The sequence below is a fragment of the Macaca nemestrina genome, chromosome 9 (genome assembly GCF_043159975.1).
Source record: "Macaca nemestrina isolate mMacNem1 chromosome 9, mMacNem.hap1, whole genome shotgun sequence".
NCBI classification, from domain to species: domain Eukaryota; kingdom Metazoa; phylum Chordata; class Mammalia; order Primates; family Cercopithecidae; genus Macaca; species Macaca nemestrina.
In genome coordinates this window covers 30,619,934-30,645,190 of record NC_092133.1, presented here as the reverse complement: position 1 = coordinate 30,645,190, position 25,257 = coordinate 30,619,934, and the positions used below count along the sequence as shown (strand labels likewise).

Genomic DNA, 25,257 nt, shown 5'->3' with positions numbered 1-25,257 from the left:
ATGCCTGACTAATTTATTTTGTATTTTTAGTAGAGACAGGGTTTCACCATGTTGGCCAGGTTGGTCTTGAACTCCTGACGTCAAGTGATCTGCCTCCCAAAAGTGCTGGGATTACAAGTGTGAGCCACTGCACTCAGCCTTTTTTTTTTTTTCTTTTTTTTGAGTGGGAGTCTCACTCTGTTGCCTAGGCCTGGAGTGCAGTGGCACAATCTCGGCTCACTGCAACCTCCGCCTCCTAAATTCAAGTGATTCTCCCACCTCAGCCTCCTGAGTAGCTGGAATTACAGGCACACACCACCACATCCAGTTAATTTTTGTATTTTCAGTAGAGACGGGGTTTCACCATGTCGGCCAGGCTGGTCTCAAACTCCTGATCTCAGGTGATCTACCCACCTCAGCCTCCCAAAGCGCTGGGATTACAGGCGTGAGCTACCGCGCCCAGACAAAATTTTAATTTTCTGATGAAAGCTCAAATTTTATCATTGGTAGTCCACCCTGCCTTTTGTTTTCCTTGATGTGACAGGTTCATTTTTGAGAAAATGCCTGACATATACCCAAGTCGGTATAACCAGTTTGTCTAGTAGTCAGTCTTTGAAGTAAAAACATTCAATAATGAAAATGGCTGGTCCAACTTGCAAGTCAATCACAAGAGTCTTTCCTCAGCACAGCTGCCATACTTCAGAATTCAACAGAAGTGTTTTATGGCAATTCTCAGGTTGTTATAGAGATTACCAAAAGACATGTACTTGGGTCAGGATTTAATGAAATTAATGTTTACTGCTTCAGCAAGGACTTTTTTTTAAGACAGTGTCGCCGGGCGCGGTGGCTCAAGCCTGTAATCCCAGCACTTTGGGAGGCCGAGACGGGCGGATCACAAGGTCAGGAGATCGAGACCATCCTGGCTAACACGGTGAAACCCCGTCTCTACTAAAAAATACAAAAAAAAAAAAAAAATTAGCCGGGCGCGGTGGTGGGCGCCTGTAGTCCGCGCCTGTAGTCCCAGCTACTTGGGAGGCTGAGGCAGGAGAATGGCGTAAACCTGGGAGGCAGAGCTTGCAGTGAGCTGAGATCCGGCCACTGTACTCCAGCCTGGGCGACAGAGCGGGACTCCGTCTCAAAAAAAAAAAAAAAAGGCAGTCTCTTACTCTGTCGCCTAGGCTGGAGTGCAGTGACTCGATCATAGCTTACTGCAGCCTCAAACTCCTGGATCTTCCCACCTCAGCCTCCCAGGAAGCTGGGATCATAGGCGTGCATGTCCAGCTACTTTTTCTGTTTTTTTGTAGAGACATGATCTCACAGTATTACCTAGGCTGATCGTGAACCCCTAGGCTCAAGCAGTCATCCTGCCTGGGCCTCCCAAAGCTCTTGGATTACAGGAGTGAGCCCCCGCTCCCAGCCCAGTACATTTTTAAGAGAAGCTACTTCCTTCCCTTTACTGCATGTGCGTTGTGACAGAGAACAGCGATCACTACGTGCAGCTCGCTCCCACTACCTTCATCTGTGCTAAGGTGCCTTTCACCGTCAGCTCAAATGTCAACACAGTGAAAACGGCCAATAGCATCTTAGTATTCTTATGAAAATAGTTGGGCCTCACGGACCTCCTAGAAGGGTCTTGGGAATCCCTAGGGCACCATGAACTTTGAGAACCACTCTCTTTAGGTGGCAGTTGCTGAAAGATTATGTGCCAAGAGACATTACCATTAGGAAGCAGAGAACAATGGTGCAGTGCCATGTATGTCAAGGGTGACACTCTTCTGGCATAACTTTCTGCCTTTTAATGGCTCATGAAGTTCTTCCATTTGTTTGTGATATCTCAGTACAATTTTAAAATGCTGAAACAGAGATTTTGGTAATTCGGCATCTGTGTTTGCTGATGTTTTTACCGTATTACATATAACATGTCATTCAGGAAATTCAGAAAGTCACTTCCTAAACTTTTTATTTTCTCTAAAGGTAAATCCCACCTGGCTATCGTGCAGCGGGTAAACAATGAGGGAGAAGGAGATCCGTTTTATGAAGTTCTGGGAATTGTCACCTTAGAAGATGTGATTGAAGAAATAATCAAATCTGAGATTCTAGATGAAACAGATTTATACAGTAAGTAGCACTGTCTGAGTGTATTTCCCGAAACCTTTGCTTTTTTTGTTGGGCTGTTTGTGAGTCATCTGACAGTTCTCCAGTTGCTGCCTCTGTTTATAATGATACATGACGTGTGTAGGCCGTGCATGACCTGTCGGTATATTCCAATCCCTTTATCAGAAGGAGCATATCCTGTAATGTCAAGCGACAGCATTGTTCTGGCTGCTTCTAACCACTGATGAGGGCATTACTTGTTCTAAACAGAAAACTGCTGTTGGTTTTGAATTTTATTTTACATATGTTAAAAAAAAAAAAAACTCTACTAAAATTTCGTTTTATACAACTAGGTATATGGTTTTCAGATAAACTTCTGTTTGTACTTTTCATAACTCAAGTACTCTTTAAAGTGAATGGGAGGCCAGGCACAGTGGCTCACATCTGTAATCCCAGCACTTTAGGAGGCCAAGGCAGGAAAATCACCTGACGTCAGGAGTTTGATACCAGCCTGGCTGACATGGTGAAACCTTGTCTTTACTAAAGATACAAAATTAGCTGGATATAGTGGTAGTGGTGCATGCCTGTAATTCCAGCTGCTGTGGAGGCTGAGGCAGGAGAATTGCTTGAACCGAAGAGACAGGGGTTGCAGTGAGCCAAGGTTGCGCCACTGTACTCCAGCCTGGTTAACAGAGTGAGACTCCGTCTCCAAAAAAAAAAAAAAAAACCACAACTGAATGGGATTTGTTAAACTTATGGATGACAACTGTTTATACTTTCTTGTTCCAGAATCCTTGGGTCAGGGTTGGAGGTGAGATTTGCAAGTGTAGTTTGCTGGGGCAGCGGGTTGGGGGTGTGGGAAGCAGGATAGGGTAGGGTTCACAGTAAGAATGTGTTTTTCCTGTTCTCTGCTTTTCTGCCTTCTCTTTTGGTGAAGGTGAAAGTGGGGAGTGGCTCAGATCAGGGCAGGGTGAGGTGAGTATGGATACCTTATTTGCCCAGGTGTAGACTTGATCCTGAACTGAGTGTTGAACTGAGTCCTGTCTCATTAAAGTATAAAACATGATTGCTGGACTGTGGATTTTAAATCTTCCTTGGCCGCACCCTTAGCAATGCTCAAGGGTTCCATAAAGCCAGAGATGGCCCAGGCCTGAGATGTTTGGGGGTCCCAGGGGTGGGATAGAGAAAGAGCATCTGGGCTCTGTGTATGCTGCCTGGTTTTAAAGCATGTCTTCCGGAGGGGAAATGGACTATCCCAGCTTCCCAACAAGCTGGTCATTCAGGGTAAAGTCTGCTTTCCTCAAAGCAGGGTGCTTTTTATTCAGTACTGCTAGAAGGAAACATCCCACATTTTAAAACTGAGGAAGTTTGGGAGGCCAAGGCCGGCAGATCACAAAGTCAAGAGATCACGACCATCCTGGCCAACATGGTGAAACCCCGTCTCTACTAAAACTACAAAAATTAGCTGGGCGTGGTGGCACGTGCCTGTAGTCCCAGCTACTTGGGAGACTGAGGTAGGACAATCACTTGAACCTGGGAGCCAGAGGTTGCAGTGAGCTGAGATTGTGTCAATGCACTGCAGCCTGGTGACAGAGCAAGACTCTGTCTCAAAAAAAAAAAAAAATTGAGAAAGTCACTGGGCGTGTTGGCCTACCGCTGTAATCCCAGCACTTTGGGAGGCCGAGGCAGGTGGATCACTTGAGGTCAGGAGTTAGAGACCAGCCTGACCAACATGGTGAAACACCGTCTCTACAAAAATACAAAAATTAGCTGGGTGTGGTGGCACGCACCTGTGATCCCAGCTACTCGGGAGGCTGAGGCAGGAGAATCTCTTGAACCTGGGAGATGGAGGTTGCAGTGAGCCAAGATTACACCACTGCACTCCAGCCTGGGCAATAGAATGAGATGCTCTCAAAATAAATAAATAAATAAATAAAACTGAGAAAGTCTTCCCTGTACCCGCAAAAGAAAAAATTTTACATTTAACTAATGACTGTCTTCTGAAAACATATCCTGTTTTATCCTCACATCTGAATAGCGTTCTTAAAAAGCACCCTTTCCCACATCTGTTTTATCCTTTCCTCACTTAGAGGGTCATCAGAGGTCTCAGAGAATATTATTTGTGTGTTTGTGTTCTTTTCATCCTTCCTCACAAATGACTATTTAAAAACTGAGTGTGGCCGGGTGCGGTGACTCATACCTGTAATTCCAGCACTTTGGGAGGCTGAGGCAGGTGGATCACAAGGTCAGGAGATTAAGACCATCCTGGTCAACATGGTGAAACCCCATCTCTACTTTAAAAAATACAAAAATTAGCTGGGCGTGGTGGTGTGCACCTGTAGTCCCAGCTGCTCGGGAGGCTGAGGCAGGAGAATCACTTGAACCCTGGAGGCAGAGGTTGCAGCGAGTAGAGGTCACACCACTGCACTCCAGCCTGGTGACAGAGCAAGATTCTGTCTCAAAAAAAAAAAGTGTGTCTCTGTATTTCTTTTTACCCAGGGGTGATACTTAACATTAGAAAGGCGATGTACCATTTAGGAGATCCTGTATTTGCACTTCAGTTTTATACAAATGTTAGTTTAACTTCTTTTAAGCCTTGATTGGACTGATTTCCTACAGAAGTGTTGCCTAATGTTAGCTACTGGCTTAAGATGCTGGACTTGTGATTTCACGTATTTCTTTTCTTTTTTTTTTTTTGATACTAAGTCTTACTCTATTGCCCAGGCTGGAGTGTACAGTGGCGCGATCTCACCTCACTGCAACCTCCACCTCCCGGGTTCAAGCGAGTCTCCAGCCTCAGCCTCCTGAGTAGCTGGGATTACAGGCACCCACCATCGCGCCTGGCTGATTTTTATATTTTTAGTAGAGACAGGGTTTCATCATACTGGGGAGACTGGTGTCAAACTCCTGACCTCAAGTGATCCACCTGCCTCGGCCTCCCATAAGTGCTGGGATTATAGGCGTGAGTCACCGTGCCTGGCCAATTTCAGGTATATTCTTGATCTGGATAGAGATTGGGAGTGACAGCTGTTGCCATTAGAATTATTTTTAAATTCTGTATTGATTTCTGCTGTCTAGTTCTCAAAAGAATTGAGGCAGACGAAAAGTAGAAGTTGTGATCGCCTTCTCAGGAAAAGCCTAGTAATCAATCTGTTTTGCTCCATGAAGAAACAATAATGCAGTGAGTCAATTATTGGGAAGGAGCAAGCGATTGGGGTCTTGTCTTTAAGCTCTTTTTTTCTTGATCATTACTTTGTCCAGAAAAGTACTTAAAAGATGGTTTTGCAGGAGGTACCTTCCAGGTCAGGAGCTGGCAAACCACAGCCGATGAGTGCCTGTACTCTGCTTCTGTGTGACCTGCAAGCTAAGAATGTCTTTTCACATCTTAAAATTGTTGCAAAATGGCCAGCATGGTGGCTTATGTCTGTAATCCTAGCACTTTGGGAGGCTGAGGCAGGAGGATTGCTTGAGCCCAGGAGTTCAATACCAGCCTGGGCAACATAGTGAGACTCTGTCTCTACAAAAAATTTAAAAATTAGCTGGGCATGGTGGCAAACACCTGCAGTCCCAGCTACTTGGGAGGCAGAGGTGAGAGGATCACTTGAGCCTTGGAGTTGAGGCTGCTGTGAGCTGCGATTGTGCTGCTGCACTCCAGCCTGGGCAATAAAGCAAGAACCTATCTCAAGAAAAGAAAAAAGAAAAGAAAAAAAAAAAAACAATTACTTTGTGACGTGCAAAAATTATATGCAATTCAAATTGCAGTGTTCATAAAGTTTGATTGGAAAACAGCCATGCTCCTTCATCTTTCTAAACAGCAGTGTGGAGACTGTGTAGACCCGCAGAGCCTAAAATATTGACTCCCTGGACCTTTTCAGAGGAAGTTCACGGACCACTGTCCGGATCCCATTCGCATCTGCTTGACCTTGAGGATCTCATGGTCTGGAGTAGCAGTGAAGCAAACAGATATTAAAACACTGCTCTGCGAAAGCATTCTTGTTTGTTTCTTAAGGGGGTTTCGTTTGTGTGTTGTCTTTCAGCAGAGGTGAGGGGCCTCTTACAGGTAGGGACACTCCTCCCTTGTGTGTGTACACAGTGGTGGTCCTTTGCTGGAGTATGGTGACATTGAGCAGCAGTGGACTGTGCACTCCAGGCTGCACGCCCTGTTGCTATATGCTTCTGTGGGTCCTGTGAGAGGCTCTGTCAGCATTTGCCTGATGCTATGCTCACAAGGGCCCTCTGCAGACCTTCCTGAAGTACCTTCACTCATCAGGCTGCCTGTGGTCACTCGCTGCGGACTGTGTGGTGCCCAGGCTGCTGTGCTGAGTTGATGAGGATCTGGCCCTCACTTCCTCCTTCCCTGTGGCATCTGTGCCTAGAGCGCCTGCATCTGGAAATACAGTCCAGCCCTTCCAATATATTTTGTCTTTTTCATTCAGAAAGAGCCCTGATCTCATGGGATGCATTTTCTTATTTTTTTTTTTTTCTCTTTTCATTCCTCCCTTAGCTGACAACAGAACAAAAAAGAAAGTAGCTCACCGGGAACGAAAGCAAGATTTTTCTGCCTTTAAGCAGACAGACAGCGAGATGAAGGTTAAAATATCACCACAGCTCCTCCTGGCCATGCACCGTTTCCTAGCAACAGGCAAGTGCAGCTTATCACAGTTTGAGATCTCTACCAACCCTGGAGTGTGTTTCTCACCCACCACTGACTGGGGTGGGCTGGGGGTGGACACTGGGAAATGGGGTGATAAGTAATGCCACTTTTGTGTTTTGTTTTTTGTTTTTTTGTTTTTTTTGTTTTGTTTTGTTTTTTTCTTTTTAAATTCTCTCCTCTCCTATGTTCAGTGTCGGCATGAACCCTCTGAGACATTTACCAGGGGTGGACCAGTAACTTAAAATTGGTCTGAAAGGTAAGGATGAATGTTAGTGCCACACTGCATGTGAACAGTAGGCCAGGCCATCTCCTTCCAGCTAGGTCTGTGGGAGAGCCAGCTGGTGGAGCAGGCTGATGGTGCCAGCCTGGCACCAGCTTGTTTGATGGACAATTGAGTCCAGTCTCTCTTCAGCTTGTCCTGGAAGCACAGTTGGACATCAGTGGTAACACAGGGGCTATGATTTGCAAAGAAGAAAACTAGGTTTTCACAATTAAATCTTTATCTTTTATGGTTTTAATGAAATCAAATTCTAAGAACTTTGATATGGATTTCTTGATGGCCTCCTCAGATCAGATTAACTCGAGTCCATTTCAGGAGGCAAGTGTTCATGTTGTTTAAACCACCAACCCAGCCGGCACTGACTGCTCCAGAGAGGTCAACGTTGAATGAACTTAAGATACTGACCAACCCTTCTCCCATCCCCAGATGCTCTCCAGGGTTGAGCTCTGGTGGCCAGGGGAAGTGTGAGAAAGTCTAAAGCATCCATTGGCTTTAGAAGACATCAGTGTCCCTGATAGGCAGCCAGTGCCTTTCATCTGCATGCAGTTGACTTAAACCATGTTTAAAAGAAGGCTAGCCGTAACCACCTGACGGAATGCTGTGTAACTCTTTAAGGTCGCGTTCTCAGAAGCCTGGAAATGCTCAATATAATATTTATCACATTAGAAAATATTCATAACTTAATACAAAGTGGGGAGAAACAATCTAAAACTATGTGTACTTTAAGATTAGAGTTGTGTTTTTGTGTGTACACACATGGATACATGAGCACACGTGCCTAGGCATGGCACTGGAAAGAAATTCTCACTCAATTGCTCAGAATGGTAATCTGAGTGGTTGGCTTATAGATAATTTTTACTTTCTTCTTTTTCTGTATTTTCTAAAATTCCTATAATGACTGTCTTATTACAAAAAAGTCAAGTTAATACAGAACTTACAGCTTTCATAAATACATAATTAGAAAATAACAGACAATGTCTTTCACTTATTATTCTTTTTCTAGTTTTGATAATACTGTTCCTCATCATTTAAGAATCACAAATTAAAACTAAACATCTAGGCCGGGCATGGTGGCTCATTGCCTGTAATCTCAGCTCTTGGGGAGGCCAAGGCAAGCTGATTGCTTGAGACAGTCTGGCCAACATGATGAAACCCTATCTCTACTAAAAATACAAAAATCAGCCAGGCATGGTGGTGGGCACCTGTAATCCCATTTACACAGGAGGCTGAGGCAGAAGAATCACTTGAACCCGGGAGGTGGCGGTTGCAGTGAGCCGAGATCGCACCACTGCACTCCAGCCTGGGTGACAGATTGAGACTCCTTCTCAAAACAAAAAACAAAAAAAAAACAACACTAAAACTAAATCTCCTACTCTGCTTCTGAGATATCATAGAGTCCAGTTGTAGGATAGCACCCTTCAGTCAGTAATTTTTGTTTTTGTATTTAAAATAAAATTGCTATCTTCGTAAATACTTTTGAACGTTACTTTTTTTTTTTAATTAGCATGTTGATGTGTGCACATGCCCTGCTCTTATTTCCAGTCTCAACCCTCTTTGTTCCCCACATTCCTCGGGGTAGTTGAGTGGGAGAGGGAGACGTGGGGCACCCGTGTGTGTGCGCTGGCACTAACCGCACCCGATGCTCCTGACCTTGGCTTCTTCCTTTGGCTGTTTGTCGACAGTCAGACTGTTATGGCTTGTTGAGGGGCATCCCCCGCACTCAAGGAGCCCGCTTGCGGTTGATTTTCATTTCTGTCAGTCAAATTAGTGTAGTTTTATGAGGACTGAAGTCCATGACGGGTTGAAAAGGAAAGAAGTAAAAGGAAAAAACGTGAGAATTCAGCACTTTCTAATTTCTCCCAGGTAATCTGTCCCCAGTGGATCACCAAACGGAAGCCTCATCCATCCAAATACTATCACTTTGATTCCAAGTATTCTTATCTAAACACCTCAATTACTATTAATAGTATAATTTTTCTCCCTCCGTTTGAAATGTAATATCAAGTTGTGTTTATATCTATAGAAGTAGAAGCATTTAGCCCATCCCAGATGTCAGAGAAGATCCTTCTAAGGCTGCTAAAGCACCCCAATGTCATCCAGGAACTGAAGTATGATGAGAAGAACAAGAAAGCCCCTGAATACTACCTCTACCAGCGCAACAAGCCAGTAGACTACTTCGTTCTCATTCTGCAGGTCAGAAGAATTATTCAATAGTGGTTTGCTCTCCCTGAGTATCCATCTTTCAGTTTGGTGTAAGTGAATGGGTGTCACCGTGTACATACTGAACCCTTTCTATAGGGGGCAGCCTTAGACATGGGATAATTTCATCTTCCTGTTTTCGTATCTGTAAAGTAATTCTAATTAAAGCATTGCCAATAGTTACTTTAATTTTCAATACTAAAAGGTACTTTGACTGGGTGCAGTGGCACATACCTGTAATTCCATCACTTTGAGAGGCCAAGGTGGGAGGATTGCTTGAGGACAGGAGTTCAAGACCAGCCTGGGCAACATGGTGAGACCCCTGTCACTACAAAAAATTTAAAAATGAGCTGGATGTGGTGGCATGCACCTGTGGTCCCAGCTACTTGGGAGGCTGAGACAGGGGGCAGTGGGCGGGGGGATTGCTTGAGCCCAGGAGGTTGCCATGTTTGTACCACTGCACTCTAGCCTGGGTGACAGAGCAAAACCCTGTCTCAAAAAAAAAAAAAAAAAAAAAAGTTGGGGGGATGCACTTAGTGATTGAGTTCGATGAAAATGGTGAATTCAATTGTAAGTATTTTTTGAAGAGTTTGGGAGAGTTTACCAGTACATGTCCAGATCTCAGTGGGTGTTTGAAATTTAAGTGTCATGGTTCTTTGGTCCTTTTTCCATCCTTTTTTCCATCCTTCATTAGGACTTAAGTTTATACAGCTTCTTAGAGATACCTTAGCATCTCTTCCATTAACACCACCAAAATAATCCATTTGTTGCTGTTTTTATTCCTGGTTACCAACCAAACTGTTTTATAGAGGAACTGATAGGATAATTACAGCCTCTTACAGCAGGGTAGCTAATTCCTTCTCACTGTAACATAATTCAGTAGATGAGGTGGGAAGGTCAGTTCATTCTGAACTTCCTTTGAGTGGCTTTGGTGTGGGTTGACAGGAGTCCTTGTTTTATCACAGTCTCACTTAATAGAGCTCTATCCTTGGCATGGAGGCCAAAGTGGATATTAGTCGATAAAATGCTAATGTGATCAAATGTGTAGATTCAAACTTGGGAAAGTGTTGTGTTCATGTGACCCTGTGTTTGGGCAGCATTGTGGTGTCTGGAAGCAGGAGTGAGGAGTAGGAAAATGCCGAGGGTTAGCTAATTGCATGTCACTTTCTTACAGTCCTTCTTAGAAACTTCTGTTTGCGAGTTTACTAATTTAGTACCCTGATTCATCTTCTAAATTTAGTTTTCCTCAATTGTTTTTTTTTTCCTCTCTGGAGATATATAAGCTTGAAACTCTGAGTGCACTGTTGGGAATTTATTTACTGCGGTAAGGGAATAAAACATTCATGTTTCTCGTAAGTGTGAGATGTGAATATTCCTTAAGCCTGAAGAAACTGGATACATTGAAGACTGTCACAGGAGGAATTGGAAGATTGACATTGTGAATTTCAGTGGTAATATTAGAAACGATGTGGTTTTCAGTTGTCTCCTTTTGTACAGTTAGAGTTTATGAAGTTGTGATTCAGTAATGCTTTATTGCTATATAAGAAAGCCATGGGTCTAAAAATCTTACGGAAAGGGGACTTCATAATCTCTGTCCGTTTACAAGTAAATCTTTTAAGATATTTTTGATAAGACATGTATATTTACCTGTGTTTGTATACCAATTTGTGTTAAATACATATAGAAAGGTGACAAGTTTTTTGAACTGTTAGGCTGATAATGCCATGGGGGTTTTTTAAGTAGTATGTATATGTTTGATGAACAGGACTTACGGAGATGTTTGGTGAAAAACATGATCTTGCAGACAGACAATTATCTAAGGTACGAAGAGAAGAGCAAAATGAAACACCCTCACAGTTTTGGTCAATCTGGCATAGTTGCCATCATTACAAAGCATATTCTACATAATATGTCACTGAGCCAACACTGGAAGTTCCTGCCACTTTAGGGAGCATGTTCCACTTTTTTTCATTTTTATTTTTTTATTTTTTTATTTTTTTTTGAGATGGAATCTCGCTCCATCACCCAGGCTAGAGTGCGATGGTGTGATCTAGGCTCACTGCAACCTCCGCTTCCCAAATTTAAGCAATTCTCCTGCCTTAAGCTCCCAGGTAGTTGGGATTACAGGCATGCTCCACCACACCTGGCTAATTTTTGTATTTTTAGTCGAGATGGGGTTTCACCTTGTTGGCCAGGCTGGTCTTGAACTCCTGACCTCAAGTGATCCACCCGCCTCGGCCTCTCAAAGCACTGGGATTACAGGCATGAGCCACCGTGTCTGGCCTCCGCTGCATTTCAGGAGCACTAAATAAGAAGGAAGCAGTAGTATCTGCCTTCCCCTTCCTGGCCTCAGTGCCGGTGAGATGCTCTCCCTTCAGGAAAAAACCCTCCTTCAGGAAAAAACCCTTTAAGTAACTGATAGGAATATAATTGTAAATAGAAACACATCATTTTTTAGTTTAGATCCTAGATAAGATAAATTCCAAATTATTCAAGGAAAATGACCTAAGTAAACAAGAGTATTTTTTAAGTTACCATGTATATACCTCCCACTACATATGCATAAAAAAGCCAAAACTTCAAGTTATCTGAAAAAGTAGATCTTGACACTAAAATGCATTTCAGAAGCAATACAGTTAAAAGCACCGTAAATCATGGAAAAAACTTTATTGGCTCTACATGCTTTAAATAACAAAATACATATGTAAGTAGAAATAGGAACATAATTTTGGTGGAAGTGTTTTTTACACCATCATAAAAGATCAGGCATACTGAAAAAAGTCAGTTTTAAACTGAATAACTCGTAAAATAGAATTAACAGATTTAGAGAAAATTAAACATAAGCTTTTTTGAAAGTATATTTCTCTTGATTATGTGGGCTGGGTGTGGTGGCTCATACCTATAATCCCAGCACTTTGGGAGGTCAAGATAGGAGGATCGTTTGAGGATTGTTTAAGGCCAGAAGTTTGACATCAGCCTGGGCTACAGAGCAAGATCCCCTTCTCTACAAAAATTTTTTTAAAAATTAGCCGGGCTTGGTGACCTGTGCCTACAGTCCCAGCTGCTCAGGAGGCTGAGGCAGGATTGCTTAAGCCCAGGTGTTCGAGGCTGCAGTGAGCTATGATGGTGCCACTGTACTCCAGCCTGGGTGAAAGAGTGAGAATGTCTCAATAAAAAAGCTATGTGACTCATAAAATTGATCATTTATCATGTTACAGTGTACATGCTAGTAAATACAAAAAGAAATTTCATAAAACTACCTGAATCGATCATAATGAAATAAAATTAGAAATAAAAAATACATAAAAGTGCTGGGTGTGGTGGCTCATGCCTGTAATCCCAGAACTTTGGGAGGTTGAGGTGGGTGGATCACTTGAGTCCAGGAGTTCAAGACCAGCCTGGGCAACATGGTGAAACCCTGTCTCTACAAAAATACAAACATTAGCTAGGAGTGGTGGCTGCTACTCGGGAGGCTGAGGTGGGAGAATCGCTTGAGCCTGGCAGGCAGAGGTTGCAGTGAGCCGAGATGGTGCCACTACACTCCAGCCTGAGGGACAGAGTGAGACCCCATCTCCAAAAAAATAAGATAAATTTAAAGAAAAGGCCATATATTAAAAAATACTAAGCCATGTTAAAATTGTGATAAATTCTTTTATGTAGGCTTATATTCAAGACACCGAACACAGTGTATAATGTCCTCTCATTTTTGTAAAAGAAATAAACATGCATCTACATGAATTATCTTCAGAAGGTTACCCAAGAAACTGGTAACAGCAAGTCTCTCTAAGGAGGCAACTTGGAAGGCTGGAAATAGGGTGGAAGGAAGACTGCCTTCTTCCTTGTATAGTTTAACTTTCTCACCTCATGCATGTACTATTTAAGTAATTTTAAAATAGAGCTAACGGCAAAATAAAAGTCCTAAATAGCAACTGAGTTAGAGAAAACATATAGAATGTAATAAAATATATATAGTATTACCATAAAAGTCTATTTTTAAATAATGTAAATACCATATAGGTGGTCTGTCAGTTTTAAGAAATCTTATTCCTCTAAGTACTTAAAAAGAAAATAGAGAACTATAATTATGTGAAAAAAGAGCAAAGCAGCAAACTAAAAAATAACAAATTAGTAAAGATTGTTAAACTGGCCAGGTGTGGTGGCTCACGCCTGTAATCCCAGCACTTTGGGAGGCTGAGGCAGGCGGATCACTTGAGGTCAGGAATTTGACACCAGCCTGGCAAACATGGTGAAACCCCGTCTCTACTAAAAATGCAAAAATTAGCTGGATGTGTTGGCGTGCACCTGTGGTCCCAGCTACTCAGGAAGCTGAGGCCCAAGAATCACTTGAACCCAGAAGGCGGAGGTTGCAGTGAGCCAAGATCACACCACTGTGCTCCAGCCTGGGCAACAGAGTGAGACTCTGTCTCAAAAAATATATAATAATAATAATAATAATAATAATTTAAAATTGAAAATGCCTTATAACCCATAAATACAATCAAGATTTGGCTCTTTAAAAATGTCAACAAAGTCAGTCTTCTATTGGCATAATTGATGTGATAAAAGATAAAAGTTCTCTCCTTCCCCATAAAAGCAGCTAGAATAAAAGGATTTGCTAGAAAAAATATTCAATCTTCAAAAAACTCACAATTTCTATATTATAGAACAAGATGGCATGATAGTCAATTGCATTCTTTAAGGGTGATATGGGCTTAATCCTAAATCCTAAGATCTGATAATATAGGCCAATCTCACTTGTCAACATTGATATAGAATTTCTAAATAATATGGTAGCAGATAGCAACACACACCCAGGGTTACTGACTTGTGGCTGCGACTGAACTGGATTTGTTTTAGGAATGCAGTGCCAGTTTAAGAACAACAAAACCAAAATATGTCACATTAATTGGGAAAGTAGTAAAAAAAATTCTGATTTATATCAGTAGATGTCAGAAAGACAGTTGACAAAGTTAAGCATCTATTACTGATTTTAGAAGACAGATACCCCATCCCTTCACATTTTTAACTGTGAATGGTGGACAAAAAAGAAAAAGTACAATAAATCATATCCTAAACTGGCAGCCTCCCATCTAAATAAATCATTGCTTTACAAAGGTATCTATGCAAATATATTTATAGCAAATCTATTAACTATAAAATAGTAGAAACAGTTCATATCTTTTTTTTTTTTTTTTTTTTTTTTTTTTGAGACGGAGTCTCGCCCTGTTGCCCAGGCTGGAATGCAGTGGTGCAATCTCAGCTTACTGCAACCTCCGCCTCCCGGGTTCAAGTGATTCTCCTGCCCCAGCCTCCCAAGTAGCTGGGATTACAGGCATGTGCCACTACGCCCAGCTAATTTTTGTATTTTTAGTGGAGACGGGGTTTCACTATGTTGGTCAGGCTGGTCTCGAACTCTTGACCTCGTGATCCGCCCACCTTGGCCTCCAAAGTGCTGGGATTACAGGCGTGAGCCACTATACCCAGCCCAGTTCATATCTAACTAATTAAAGTGAGATGATGATAATAATGAGGGATCACTATGTAGTAATGGAAGAAGTGGAAAGCATGTGCAAAAATGTCAAGTAAAAGAATGTGTTCACAGTGATTATAACTGTTATGAACCATTTTCCTAATAAAAGTAGAGCAATAGGCTGGGCGTGACGGCTCACACCTGTTAATCCCAGCACTTTGGGAGGCTGAGGCGGGTGGATCACTTGAGGTCAGACTGGCCAGTGTGGTAAAACCCTATCTCTACTAGAAATACAAAAAAAAGCCAGGCATGGTGGTGCATGCCTGTAGTCCCAGCTACTTGGGAGGCTGAGACAGGAGGATCGCTTGAACCTGGGAGGCTGAGGTTGCAGTGAGCCAAGATCATGTCACTACACTCTAGCCTGGGTGACAGAGGGAAACTCCGTCTAAAAAAAAAAAAAAAAGTAATGGATCATTGTATAATTTATGCAGTTGGTGAGGATTTGTTGGTTCTTTGGGGAGTAAAATGTCTAAATGAGCTAATAAAAAATAGCATGATTGCTTTTCCACAGCACATAACCAGATTATAATTTAGGAAACATAAAGAATAACTAAGAAATACGTGAAAACATAAGGAAAACAAAAGAAATACCTGTTTTATTTGCCATTACATAACCTACAGAAAGGAATACTACCCTCCCCCCCGGAGTTAATTTTTTTTATTGGTTTCATGCCCCAAATTAATGTTCCTCCTTCCCTCTCCCTCTGCCTCATTCCCTGTGCCTCATTCCTTCTGCCTGCCTCCCACTTCATCCACACTTTTTTTTTTTTTTTGAGATGGAGTCTTGCTCTGTCGCCAGGTTGGAATGCAGTGGCGCGATTTCGGCTCACTGGAACCTCTGACTCCCTGCCTGGTTCAAACGATTCTCCTGCCTCAGCCTCCTGAGTAGCTGGGATTACAGGCATGCACCACCATGCCTGGCTAATTTTGTATTTTAGTGGAGACGGGGTTTTTCCATGTTGGCCAGGATGGTGTCGATCTTTGACTTCATGATCTGCCTGTCTCGGCCTCCCAAAGTGCTGGGATTACAGGTGGGAGCCACTGTGCCCGGCCCATCCACACTCTTTTTTTAGAGCATCTGACATGGATTCAAAAGGGACTTTTCCCTATAAACAGAGGTCGTCCTCTTGTGGAGATGGCAGGTGGCATCTTAGATTTATACAGCCCTTGACAATGCTTAGTATGCCTTCACCCTTCACCTGATATGGGAAGGAGAATTTAAGCTTTTAATAGCAACCTCCTCATGGGTTTTTAAGTTGCATGGTCTGTGTACCCCAGTGCAGTAACGGATCCTCAATCTTGAGTCAAGCACAGATAACACACCCATTTTACTTGGACACCCAGCATTGAAACTTTTAAAATTGTACTACTTAAGTATATGTCAACGTAAAATTGACTAGGTATAAGCTCCCTTTGCTTTAGAACTCTCATATAGAACTATAAACCAAAACTATTAAATGAATAAACTCTCAATGTGTAGGTGATATTTGGCTGATCCGGAAGGGCCCTGTCCCAGGGCTGTGGAGGGCTGCTGCAGTGCAAGCTCCCTTGCAGTCAGCACACCTGGGCCTTTGTGTGTCCAAGATGACCGCACCCTCCAGCCCTTTGCCAAATCTGAGCTACTTTGAATGTTTCTATGGTGTGTTGTGCTATAATTTGGCCTCCACTGGGTGTGACTGAATTACTTCCCTGTTAAATCCCACTCTGTTTCCTACTCATTAGCTTAGTGCTTCTCACAGTTTAATGTGCAGAGAATTCACCTGTGGGTCTTGTTGAACTGCAGATCCTTCAGTACGAGATGAATGCTTCAGTAGGTCTGGGGTGGAGTCTGAGATGCTGCGTTACCAACAAGCTCCCAGCTGACAGTAGCAAGGCTTAGCTGTGATGCTCCAAGTAATACCACGTGGCACTAGAGTGGCCAAGGTGGCTGCTGGCACTCACATCTGGTGGTAGCACTTGATTGGAAAATGGTCAGTCAGATGGTCCAAAATGTGTCTAGATTAATTTTAACTATCAACATTTTGAAAAGTAAATTTAGCAAACTTGCTGAGTCTGGCCATTCCATCACAGGCTCCAGATTGAAAGCATTGCTAGAGAGTGTTGGGGCACCAGGTCTCCCCAGGCTTTGAGTGGGCATCTTTGGGTGCTGCCACCCCTCTCGGTTAATACAACCCAGTCTCTGTGCCCCTGGCATCTCATCACCTCCTTTCAGGAGTCAGGCCCCCCTGAATACTTTGTGATGGCGATTTGAAAAACAAGACAGTGAGCGGGAGACCAGGTGGCCACTCAGCATGTGGCACATGGGGAAGTCCCACCTCGGAGCGCATGCACTGATCCTCTGGTTGGCGCTGTTTGCACCAGTGTGGTTGGGCCCATGCTGGCTAGGGAAGCTTAGGATTCCACTTTGAAGCCAGGCGTGGCACGGGCTGTTGAGTAGGTTGTGGACACTTAGAAACTTTGAGAAGAGGTTATCTGATACCTTTGTCCAAAGAAGGGCAGGATGCTGTGAGAGATACTTTACTCAGGAAGCCAACTTTGCTGGTCCAGTGAGGCCTTCTTCCAAGGTAGTCAGTTTATAAGCACAAAGCCCTACTTCCCTCTGGGAATTCTTGGAATTCATCATGTCCTGTCCTGGTTTTTTTGGTGATACGCTTGACTAGAGTAAACTTACAAATGTTTCAAAAGTAAAATCAATATGTAGCTTCCTTATATGGAAAAAGTTGTTATCTGAAAAGATACCTAATTAATCTCAAGCCAGGTAAGCCATCTCCTCCTGGGCCCTAATTTGTATACTGGTAAGGTTATTTGAAAATGATTGTTTTTTGGAACCACTAACACGTAAATGAATAAGATATGTTTACCGGATGTTTTTAAAACTTGCCTGCCAGAAAAGTTTAAATCCTATAGAGAGGGATGCAGAGGGGTGGGCAGGCTTGAAAACTCTTGGAATTGTAGAGTCATAGAATGCTCTTATAGAACTGAAAGAGCTGCAGGTACCCTTTAATCTATTGCAATTTTTAATGAAGTAAAATTACTCTAATGTGATAACTCTTCCTAAGTGCTGAGATATTTTTAACAAAGTTTTTGTCAGTTTGAGGCAGAATGAGAAAAATGCAGTTGCAATGAGCTTTTCATAAAGCTATGTGTATTCAGTTTGAAGACCTGTTACTCTGAAATGATATATTTTCTAAATTTGAGGGGTTAAATGTCTGGTCTTTTATGAAATGATGGTAACAGTAGATAGCTGGGTTTTGAGTTTTTTTTTTTTTTTTTTTTTTTTTTCTGAGACAGTGCCTCACTATTTCGCCCAGGCTGGTCTTGAGCTCCTGACCTCAAGCAATCCTGCTGCCTCAGCCTCCCCAGTAACTGGGATTACAGGTGTGAGCCACTGTGCCTGGCAATAGTTGTGTTTTTTTAAATAAATACCTTTATTTTGCCCAGGCACAGTGGCTCATGCCTGTAATCCCAACACTTTGGGAGACCGAGGAGGGAGGAGCAGCCAGGAGTTCAAGACCAGCCTGAGAAACATAGTGAGACCCTGTCTCTATGAAAAAAATAGAAAAAATTATTTGGGCATGGTGGTGCACGCCTGTAGTGCCAGCTGCTCAGGAGGCTGAGTTATAAGCATTGCTTGAGCTCTAGAGTTCAAGGCTGCAGGATTCTTACCGCAGGTGCAGTGAGCTGTGATTGCACCACTGCACTCCAGCCTGGGTGACAGAGCAAGACCCTGTCTGAAAAAAATAAATTTTAAAACCATCTTTATGAAAAACAAATTTGGCAACCCCATGTCTTTCCCTGTATCTGTCTTTGTAGAGGTGTGTCTTACTGGCCATTAGGATGGAAATGTCTAGGAATACACTGAGCTAGCGTATCCACCCTGTAACAGTGGATCTCGACTAGATGGAGTCCAGAGGGAAGATGGCAGATCCTCCCCTGCCTGGGATCCTGTCTGGAAGGACAGAGGAAGCATCAACTGGAATGGCAGTGGTCTGGAGTTTTGAGTCTTGCAGCTGCCCTTGCTTAATCAGCCGACTCAGCTACACTGCCTTTGAGGGAGTCCCTTGAGAGGCCAGGCACACAGTTTCCAGGGCTGGGGCCACTCGTCACAGACAGAGCCTTAAAGCAATGATTCCCAAAGTTTGCGGCTTGCTAGAATCACCTGGAGAGCTTTTTAAATAAAATCCTCATGCCCAGATTCACCTATATCATTAAATGAGAATGCCCGAGGGCCAGAGCCAGAGTCAGTAATTTGGGAATCTCTGCTTTGAGTGTGCAAGGCAGAGCTTCATGCCTGAGTGGAACCACTGCACACTTCCAAGAGACAGATGGTGTGAACCTATGGATTAAATAGAGGGGAAAAAAGATGCATGGTTTTCTGTTTTATAGTCATGTTTTGGTAGTGCCAGCCCTACTGGGCCTGACAGTTTATCTCCAAAGAATAGTGACCTGACATCTCTCTGCAGGGACACAACACAAAAGCCCCTGTAATTTGTACAACAAATGCTCCAGATAACTGGAGACCCCCAGGAATGGAAGTCACCATGAGGCTCCACTGCATTTGACCCTTCCTCCCGATTTCCTGCACGGAGGGTCAGCCTCAGAGCTGGTCACGCAGCCACTCTTGAGGTTACAAACTACAAAGCAGACATTTGCAGCCAGCACATAAGTGTCAGTTCAGGAAGAGATGGACACAGAATTGGGGAGACACGTACCGCAGCCACTCCTGTGTTTGTTGCTATCTCTGAACCTTGTTCCTCCCCTCCTCTCTGAAGGGACCCTACTTCAGGGACTTCCCCAGCACCCAGAGTCCCGAATTTTCAACAGCCTTCCTGTGGTCCCACAGATGGGGACGTCCTGCTGCCTGTCCCTCTCCTGCCGGGACCACTGTGCCCCCAATGAATCCTCTGTGGGGTAGGAAAGCCTCCTGCAGCCCCCAGCGGCCTGTGGTCGGTGATGCTGCTCCCCGGCGGCCTTGAGCACCTGAGGCCCTGACCGTCCTTGCCCCTGGAATTCTCCTGTCCCCTGCTCTTCTGCCATGGTGCTGCTCTCTGGGCCTCCCTTGTCAGGCTCTGCCGTGGTCCTGTTACGGTTTCAGTTTTCCCTCCTGCTCTCAGTTGTGGGCCACGCTTCAGTCCTTTTCCTGTCTCAGGTCCATGTCTCCAGCCCTGACCTCTCTCTAGACCTTCTTTCTCCCACTCGTGGTGTCCGTGTTCCTCAGCCCCTCCCGATGGGCCTCTGGTTCCTATACTCCTGTGTCCCTGATGGCTTCTCTGAATCCCTTATCAAGAGCTTCTCTACTGCAGTCCCTCCTCAGCCCTGTGGCCGCCACCCTCGCAGAAGCAAACTCTGTTCCTCCACCCAGGACCCAACCACGCCGGCCCATCGCCTGGGGATCTGCTCACCCAGCTGCCTTCCAGACCTGCCCTCACTCCTCCCTGCAAATCCAGAGCCTGGCCGGCCGCTGCTGCTGCCCTGGGCTTCCCCCGTGCTGTCCCCTTCTCTTGGTCATCCACGGCTTTTCCTTCCTGTGTGTGATTTGTCTTTATGTAAGAACAAGAAGTAAGATTTTTCTGGGAGCTTCTGTTCCCAATGTCTTTTTCCTCATGCTGAGCTCTTGTGTGCCATGTTGTGGGCCATTGCTTCTCATGTGCTCACCTGTCCCTGCTGCATGGTCAGCCTGTGGGGGATGACAGCTGTCATCTCCGACTCCGCAGTGTCACCTGTAGGGCCCTGCCCGTGTGGGGAGGGTTTTCATTACCTGCCCATTTGCAGGTGGATTTTTATATCATGGGTAGAGTTATAAGTTTATACAGCAAGATAATTGGCTAGGGACTGGTGAACTGTCATTTCTGTTGAACATGAAAACCTGAAAGGCAGTAGTTCATCTTCTGAAGAAATGGCCCAAGAAAGAGCTTTCGTAATTGGAAACTTAATATAAAATAATAGTTTGCATCAGGTGGCATAGCATCTTTTTTTTTTTTTTTTTTTGAGATAGGGTCTCATTCTGTGGCCCGTGCTGGAGTGCAGTGGCACAATCACGGCTCACTGCCTCACAGGTTCAAGTAATCCTCCCAAGTAGCTGAGACTACAGGTGCACGCCACCATACCTGGCTAATTTTTGTATTTTTTGTAGAGATGGGGTCTTGCTGTGTTGCCCAGGCTGATATTGAACTCCTGGGCTCAAGCAATCTGCCCGTCTCGGTCTCCCAGAGTGCTGAGATTATGGGTATGAACCACTGCTCCCAGCCTCCTAGCACCCTGATGAAGAGCTTGTTCTTTACTAAATCTTGCTGATCCCCCCTCCCTTGATTTGTGGGAGGGGAGTGATTTGTCTACTGCGTTGAGTTGTGCGCATTAAATGAATTCATAAAACACTGATGTGTTAGCACAATTCCTTTTCAATACATGGCATCTTAATTTTTGTTCACCCATTGTAAAGGATGCCTCACACAGTTGTAGTAATGGGAACAAGAGCATTTCTGACCCTTAGCCTGAAAATCTAAAAGTGAAACTGACTTATGAGAGCATTTCAGTAGCCCAGAAAACACAGTGAACACCTACCATGCAGGGATTATAGTGGACCCTAGGGTTCCAGGGATGAATAAGACACTCTGTCCCAAAAGAACTCATCAAGGTAAACGAGAAGTTGTAGACAAGTTAGTGAAAGTGAAGAAAAGGGAAAATCTTAGGGGGAGGAGAGGGGAACTTTGTTTTAACGGAAGGAGACTTTCTTCAAAGTGCTTTTCCAAGACAGGAGAAAAATCCCCTGGAGCTTAAGTGCCTCCAGGAGTGTAGACAGCAAGTTATCGGCCTGCGAGGGTCTGTTCAGTGGTCAGAACACCGTGCTCGTGAGACGAGAGTGGGCTCTACCCAGGTTATTCCTCTCTGTTCCATGGCCACGAACCATGTCGGCCCTTGACCCTGATTCAGCCCCAGCTCTGGCTCCTTGGACAGCCATCGCCCAGCATCGTCTTGGTGCTCGGTCCCACCGATGGAGCAAGATGTGCCGTCTTTTCATAGCTGGAGGCCTGAAGAATCCAAGAACTACAGATATTGGGAAGATACTAAGGGGACTCACAGAAAGTAAACATTACAGGCCAGGCACAGTGGCTCACGCCTGTAATCCCTTGGGGAGCACTTTGGGAGGCCGAGAAGTGAGACAGGATTACTGGAGCTCAAGAATTCAAAACCAGCCTAGGTAACACAGATCTATCTCCACAAAGAACATTGTATTTTAAGTTTTTAATATAAAAATTATTTTAAAAATAAACATCACATTTACACTGTCACCTCTGCACAATCAGCCAAATCCAGTTTTCATATTTAAAACGAATGAGACCCCTCCTCCCAGTGGGAAAGTTGAGCTGAAGCTTTACTCCCTCAATAGTGTTGGGAAAGGAAATTCGACAAAAATCTAAGGAAGGACCAAATGTTGTACAGAGTGTGCCAATAGGCTCTTGCAGTTGGACTGAAAATACCTGCCTTTTCTCTCCACAGGGGAAAGTGGAAGTGGAAGCTGGGAAAGAAGGTATGAAGTTTGAAGCGAGCGCCTTCTCATACTACGGCGTGATGGCCCTGACAGCCTCTCCAGGTACGTTTGGTTCTCAGCCGCATAGGGCAGGGCCACACGTTAGGAAGTAAGGCCCCTCTCCTGTCATCTTTCTCTATCTGCCAGCTGACCCATTCATTTCCTTTTTGAACATTTTTTTGAAGTATATCATATATGCAGAAAATCTGCACAAATCCTAAGTATACACACCTCCATGAATTCTCACAAACTGAACACATGTGTAAAGCGGCACCCAGATCAAGAGACAGGACGTTACCAGCCTTAAGAACTCCCATCGCACTCCCTTTTAGTCACTGGTCCCCCCAGAGTAACAGCTGTCTTGACTTCTCAGCCTAATTTTGCCTGCTTTTGAAGTTTGCATAAATGGAGATACTGTGTGTGTTACACAGAGGCTGGCTCCTTTCTCTCAGTGTCATGCTTGTCACGTCACCTCTGTTGCTGTATGTGATCACACTCTTATTTCCTCTTGCCGTGTCTAGTATGCCACTATATGAATACACAGCAGTGCACGTGTCCTTTCATTGCTGATAGACATTGGGGTAGTCCTGTCTGGGGCTACTATGAATATGTGGCTTTGAACATTCTTGTACATGTCTTTGGGTGAATGTGTTTGTCCATTTCTGCTGGGTGTGCACCTGGGACTGGCACTACAGGTCAGAGGGTGTGCCTCTGGATTCAGCTCTGATGTACCCGCTTACCCCCAACCTGTGCTGTGTGAATTCCGGTTGCTCTGTGTCCAGCACTTGATATTGTTGAGTCTGTTAAATGTTAGCAATTTGGGAGGTCTTAATTTGCATGTTTCTGAGGACGAATGAGGTTGTTCCTATATACTGACTGCCTGTGGTGGCCGGCTCTTGTCTGGAGAACTGGCCAGTTGAGTCAGCCAGTTAAGGGTGAGTGGCCATGGGATTGACTAAGTTCTCTGAGCACAAGATTCCAAGATGCCAGCCAGCCAGATGTTCCCTCAGACATGAACACAGATACCTGGTGGCTTGCTGGCCGCTGGGGATGGCGCTGCTTGGCAGAGTGCACACGCTTGCTATTAACACCTTAGGCAGCCCGAACAGGTCGGGCAGGTCGACAGAGGTGCTGGAGTGCCACCTTGTGGCAAAAACACCAAATGATGTGTAGTTTTAGGAAACCTCATTTACAAACCTCAAACCTAAAAATAACCCATTTTAAAAGAATTCCTGAAAGCCAGGCTTCAAAGGGAAGTTTTTGTGACGTTGGTCTTCATCGACTGCTCTACCCAATAGTCTGAGGAACCCAAAGATGTTTTGGTTAGAAAGTCACTGAGACGTCAAGAATTCTATCGCATTTCTAAACTTCCTCTGTCCCAAACACCCCTTCTCACTATCCTGTTGCAGGTGTTTGAGTCCTGGGGGCACAGTGTTCCCACTGTCAACTGCTGACCAACACCCATACGCATTGTGAACATAGGCCTGTCTGACCCTACTTAATGAGTAGGTTTCTGTCGTAAACTTGAAGGTGACCTTCGTTTTCACTGCTTAGTGACAGAGATGGGGTAGCTCTTACCTAGGCATGAGAAGACCTGGGTTGTAGCTTCAGCTACATCACAGGCAGGTCGTGTGATGTTGAGCGAGGCTCTTGGTCTCCGCCTTAAGAGGATATAATGATACCAGCTCATGTGATTATTAGAAGACTAGGATGCAGTGATCCTCACACAAGTGCCTTTTCCCCTTGAAAACACGAGGGGAAATGTGGGTATAGCAGAAAGGTGCCATGACTGTGACGAGTTTTGGCAGCTGATCTCGAATTAGCCCCAGGTGAGCAGAACCAGATTTATAAGATGACTTTGAAAAGAAACTAGGAGTGGGTTGTACATTTCTACCAATTACTGGTTCTGAAACATAAATATCAGCCCAGTTTCTGTTGAACTGTAATGGAAGGACAAGTCTCATTCAGAAGAGGACGTGGTGAGCAGCCCTCTGAGTCTGGAACTGCTAAGAAGGAAGGGGAAATCACTTGAGGTCAGGAGTTCGAGACCAGCCTGGCCAACATGGTGAAACCCCATCTCTACTAAAAATACAGAAATTAGCCAGGCGTGGTGGCACATGCCTGTAGTCTCAGCTACTCGGGAGGCTGAGGCAGGAGAATCGCTTGAGCCTGGGAGGTGGAGGTTGCAGTGAGCCCAGAGCATGCCACTTTACTCCAGCCCCGGTGACAGAGTGAGACTCCATCTCAAAATAAAAAAGTGGGGGGAATTTCATTAATGGCATCTTATCTATTCCAAAGCCTAGTATTTTACTTAACTTTATGCTAAGATTTGGGATTTTGTATATTCATTGAGAAGCACAGTTAGTAGACATCTCAAGGTAAAGTTTCTGTTTGTTGATGTTCGCCGTCTGGGGAAAGCCTGCAATAATCAGTTCTTAAGAACTGCCTGCCCCAGAGGCATGATTCCTGCTCAACATTTCATGTTCTGAGACTTTTCAGTCTGATGGGGTGGTGAGAAGCGGTGATGAGGCTGACTCTGGTCTGCATTCCCAGGAAATCTGTGTATGCGTTCTTTACTTACTTTCCTCTATTTTGAGATTTGAAAGCACTCCTAACAATTCAGAGCTTCAGGTCAAAATTAAAATGAGCTAAAGTTGCACATATGAGAAGCTGTAGGCTGTGCAGTGAGTGAGTATTGGGGTGTAGGCACCAGCAGTTTGGGTCAGGTTCTTAGGGCAGTTGACTAATTGAGCTCCCCTTTTGCGCAGCTCCTGGTGATTTAAGCCCTTAAGAGTCGCACCTTTTGAGCTATCAACCCCAATTAGTTATTATTGGCTTAAGAGATTTCGTGGTTAGTAACAAGCCCATGGGTAGGATTTCTCCTGGTCTTGGCCTCCCTGTATTCCTCTTCCTGGAAAGCAGTGTGTGCTGTTTTGTTTCTATACCATACCGACTTGCATTTCTGCAACTGAATGCGCATATTGTATTGGTAG

At 44.3% G+C, this 25,257-nt stretch overlaps 1 protein-coding gene across 4 annotated transcripts in view; it reads left to right on the top strand.

Annotated features, from left to right (window-relative positions):
* Positions 1 to 25,257, top strand: part of LOC105478334 (cyclin and CBS domain divalent metal cation transport mediator 2) — a 183,472-nt gene that overhangs the window by 136,791 nt on the left and 21,424 nt on the right. For 2 of the 4 annotated variants that reach the window (XM_011735490.3, XM_011735492.3), the window contains exons 2-5: positions 1,954 to 2,097; positions 6,578 to 6,715; positions 9,031 to 9,200; positions 22,234 to 22,327. In XM_011735490.3, the coding sequence (XP_011733792.1) occupies positions 1,954 to 2,097; positions 6,578 to 6,715; positions 9,031 to 9,200; positions 22,234 to 22,327 (546 nt within the window). Of the gene's footprint in view, positions 1 to 1,953; positions 2,098 to 6,577; positions 6,716 to 6,918; positions 6,984 to 9,030; positions 9,201 to 22,233; positions 22,328 to 25,257 lie in introns of those variants that run through there. The other 2 variants (XR_985254.3, XR_985255.3) reach the window with 2 other exon arrangements.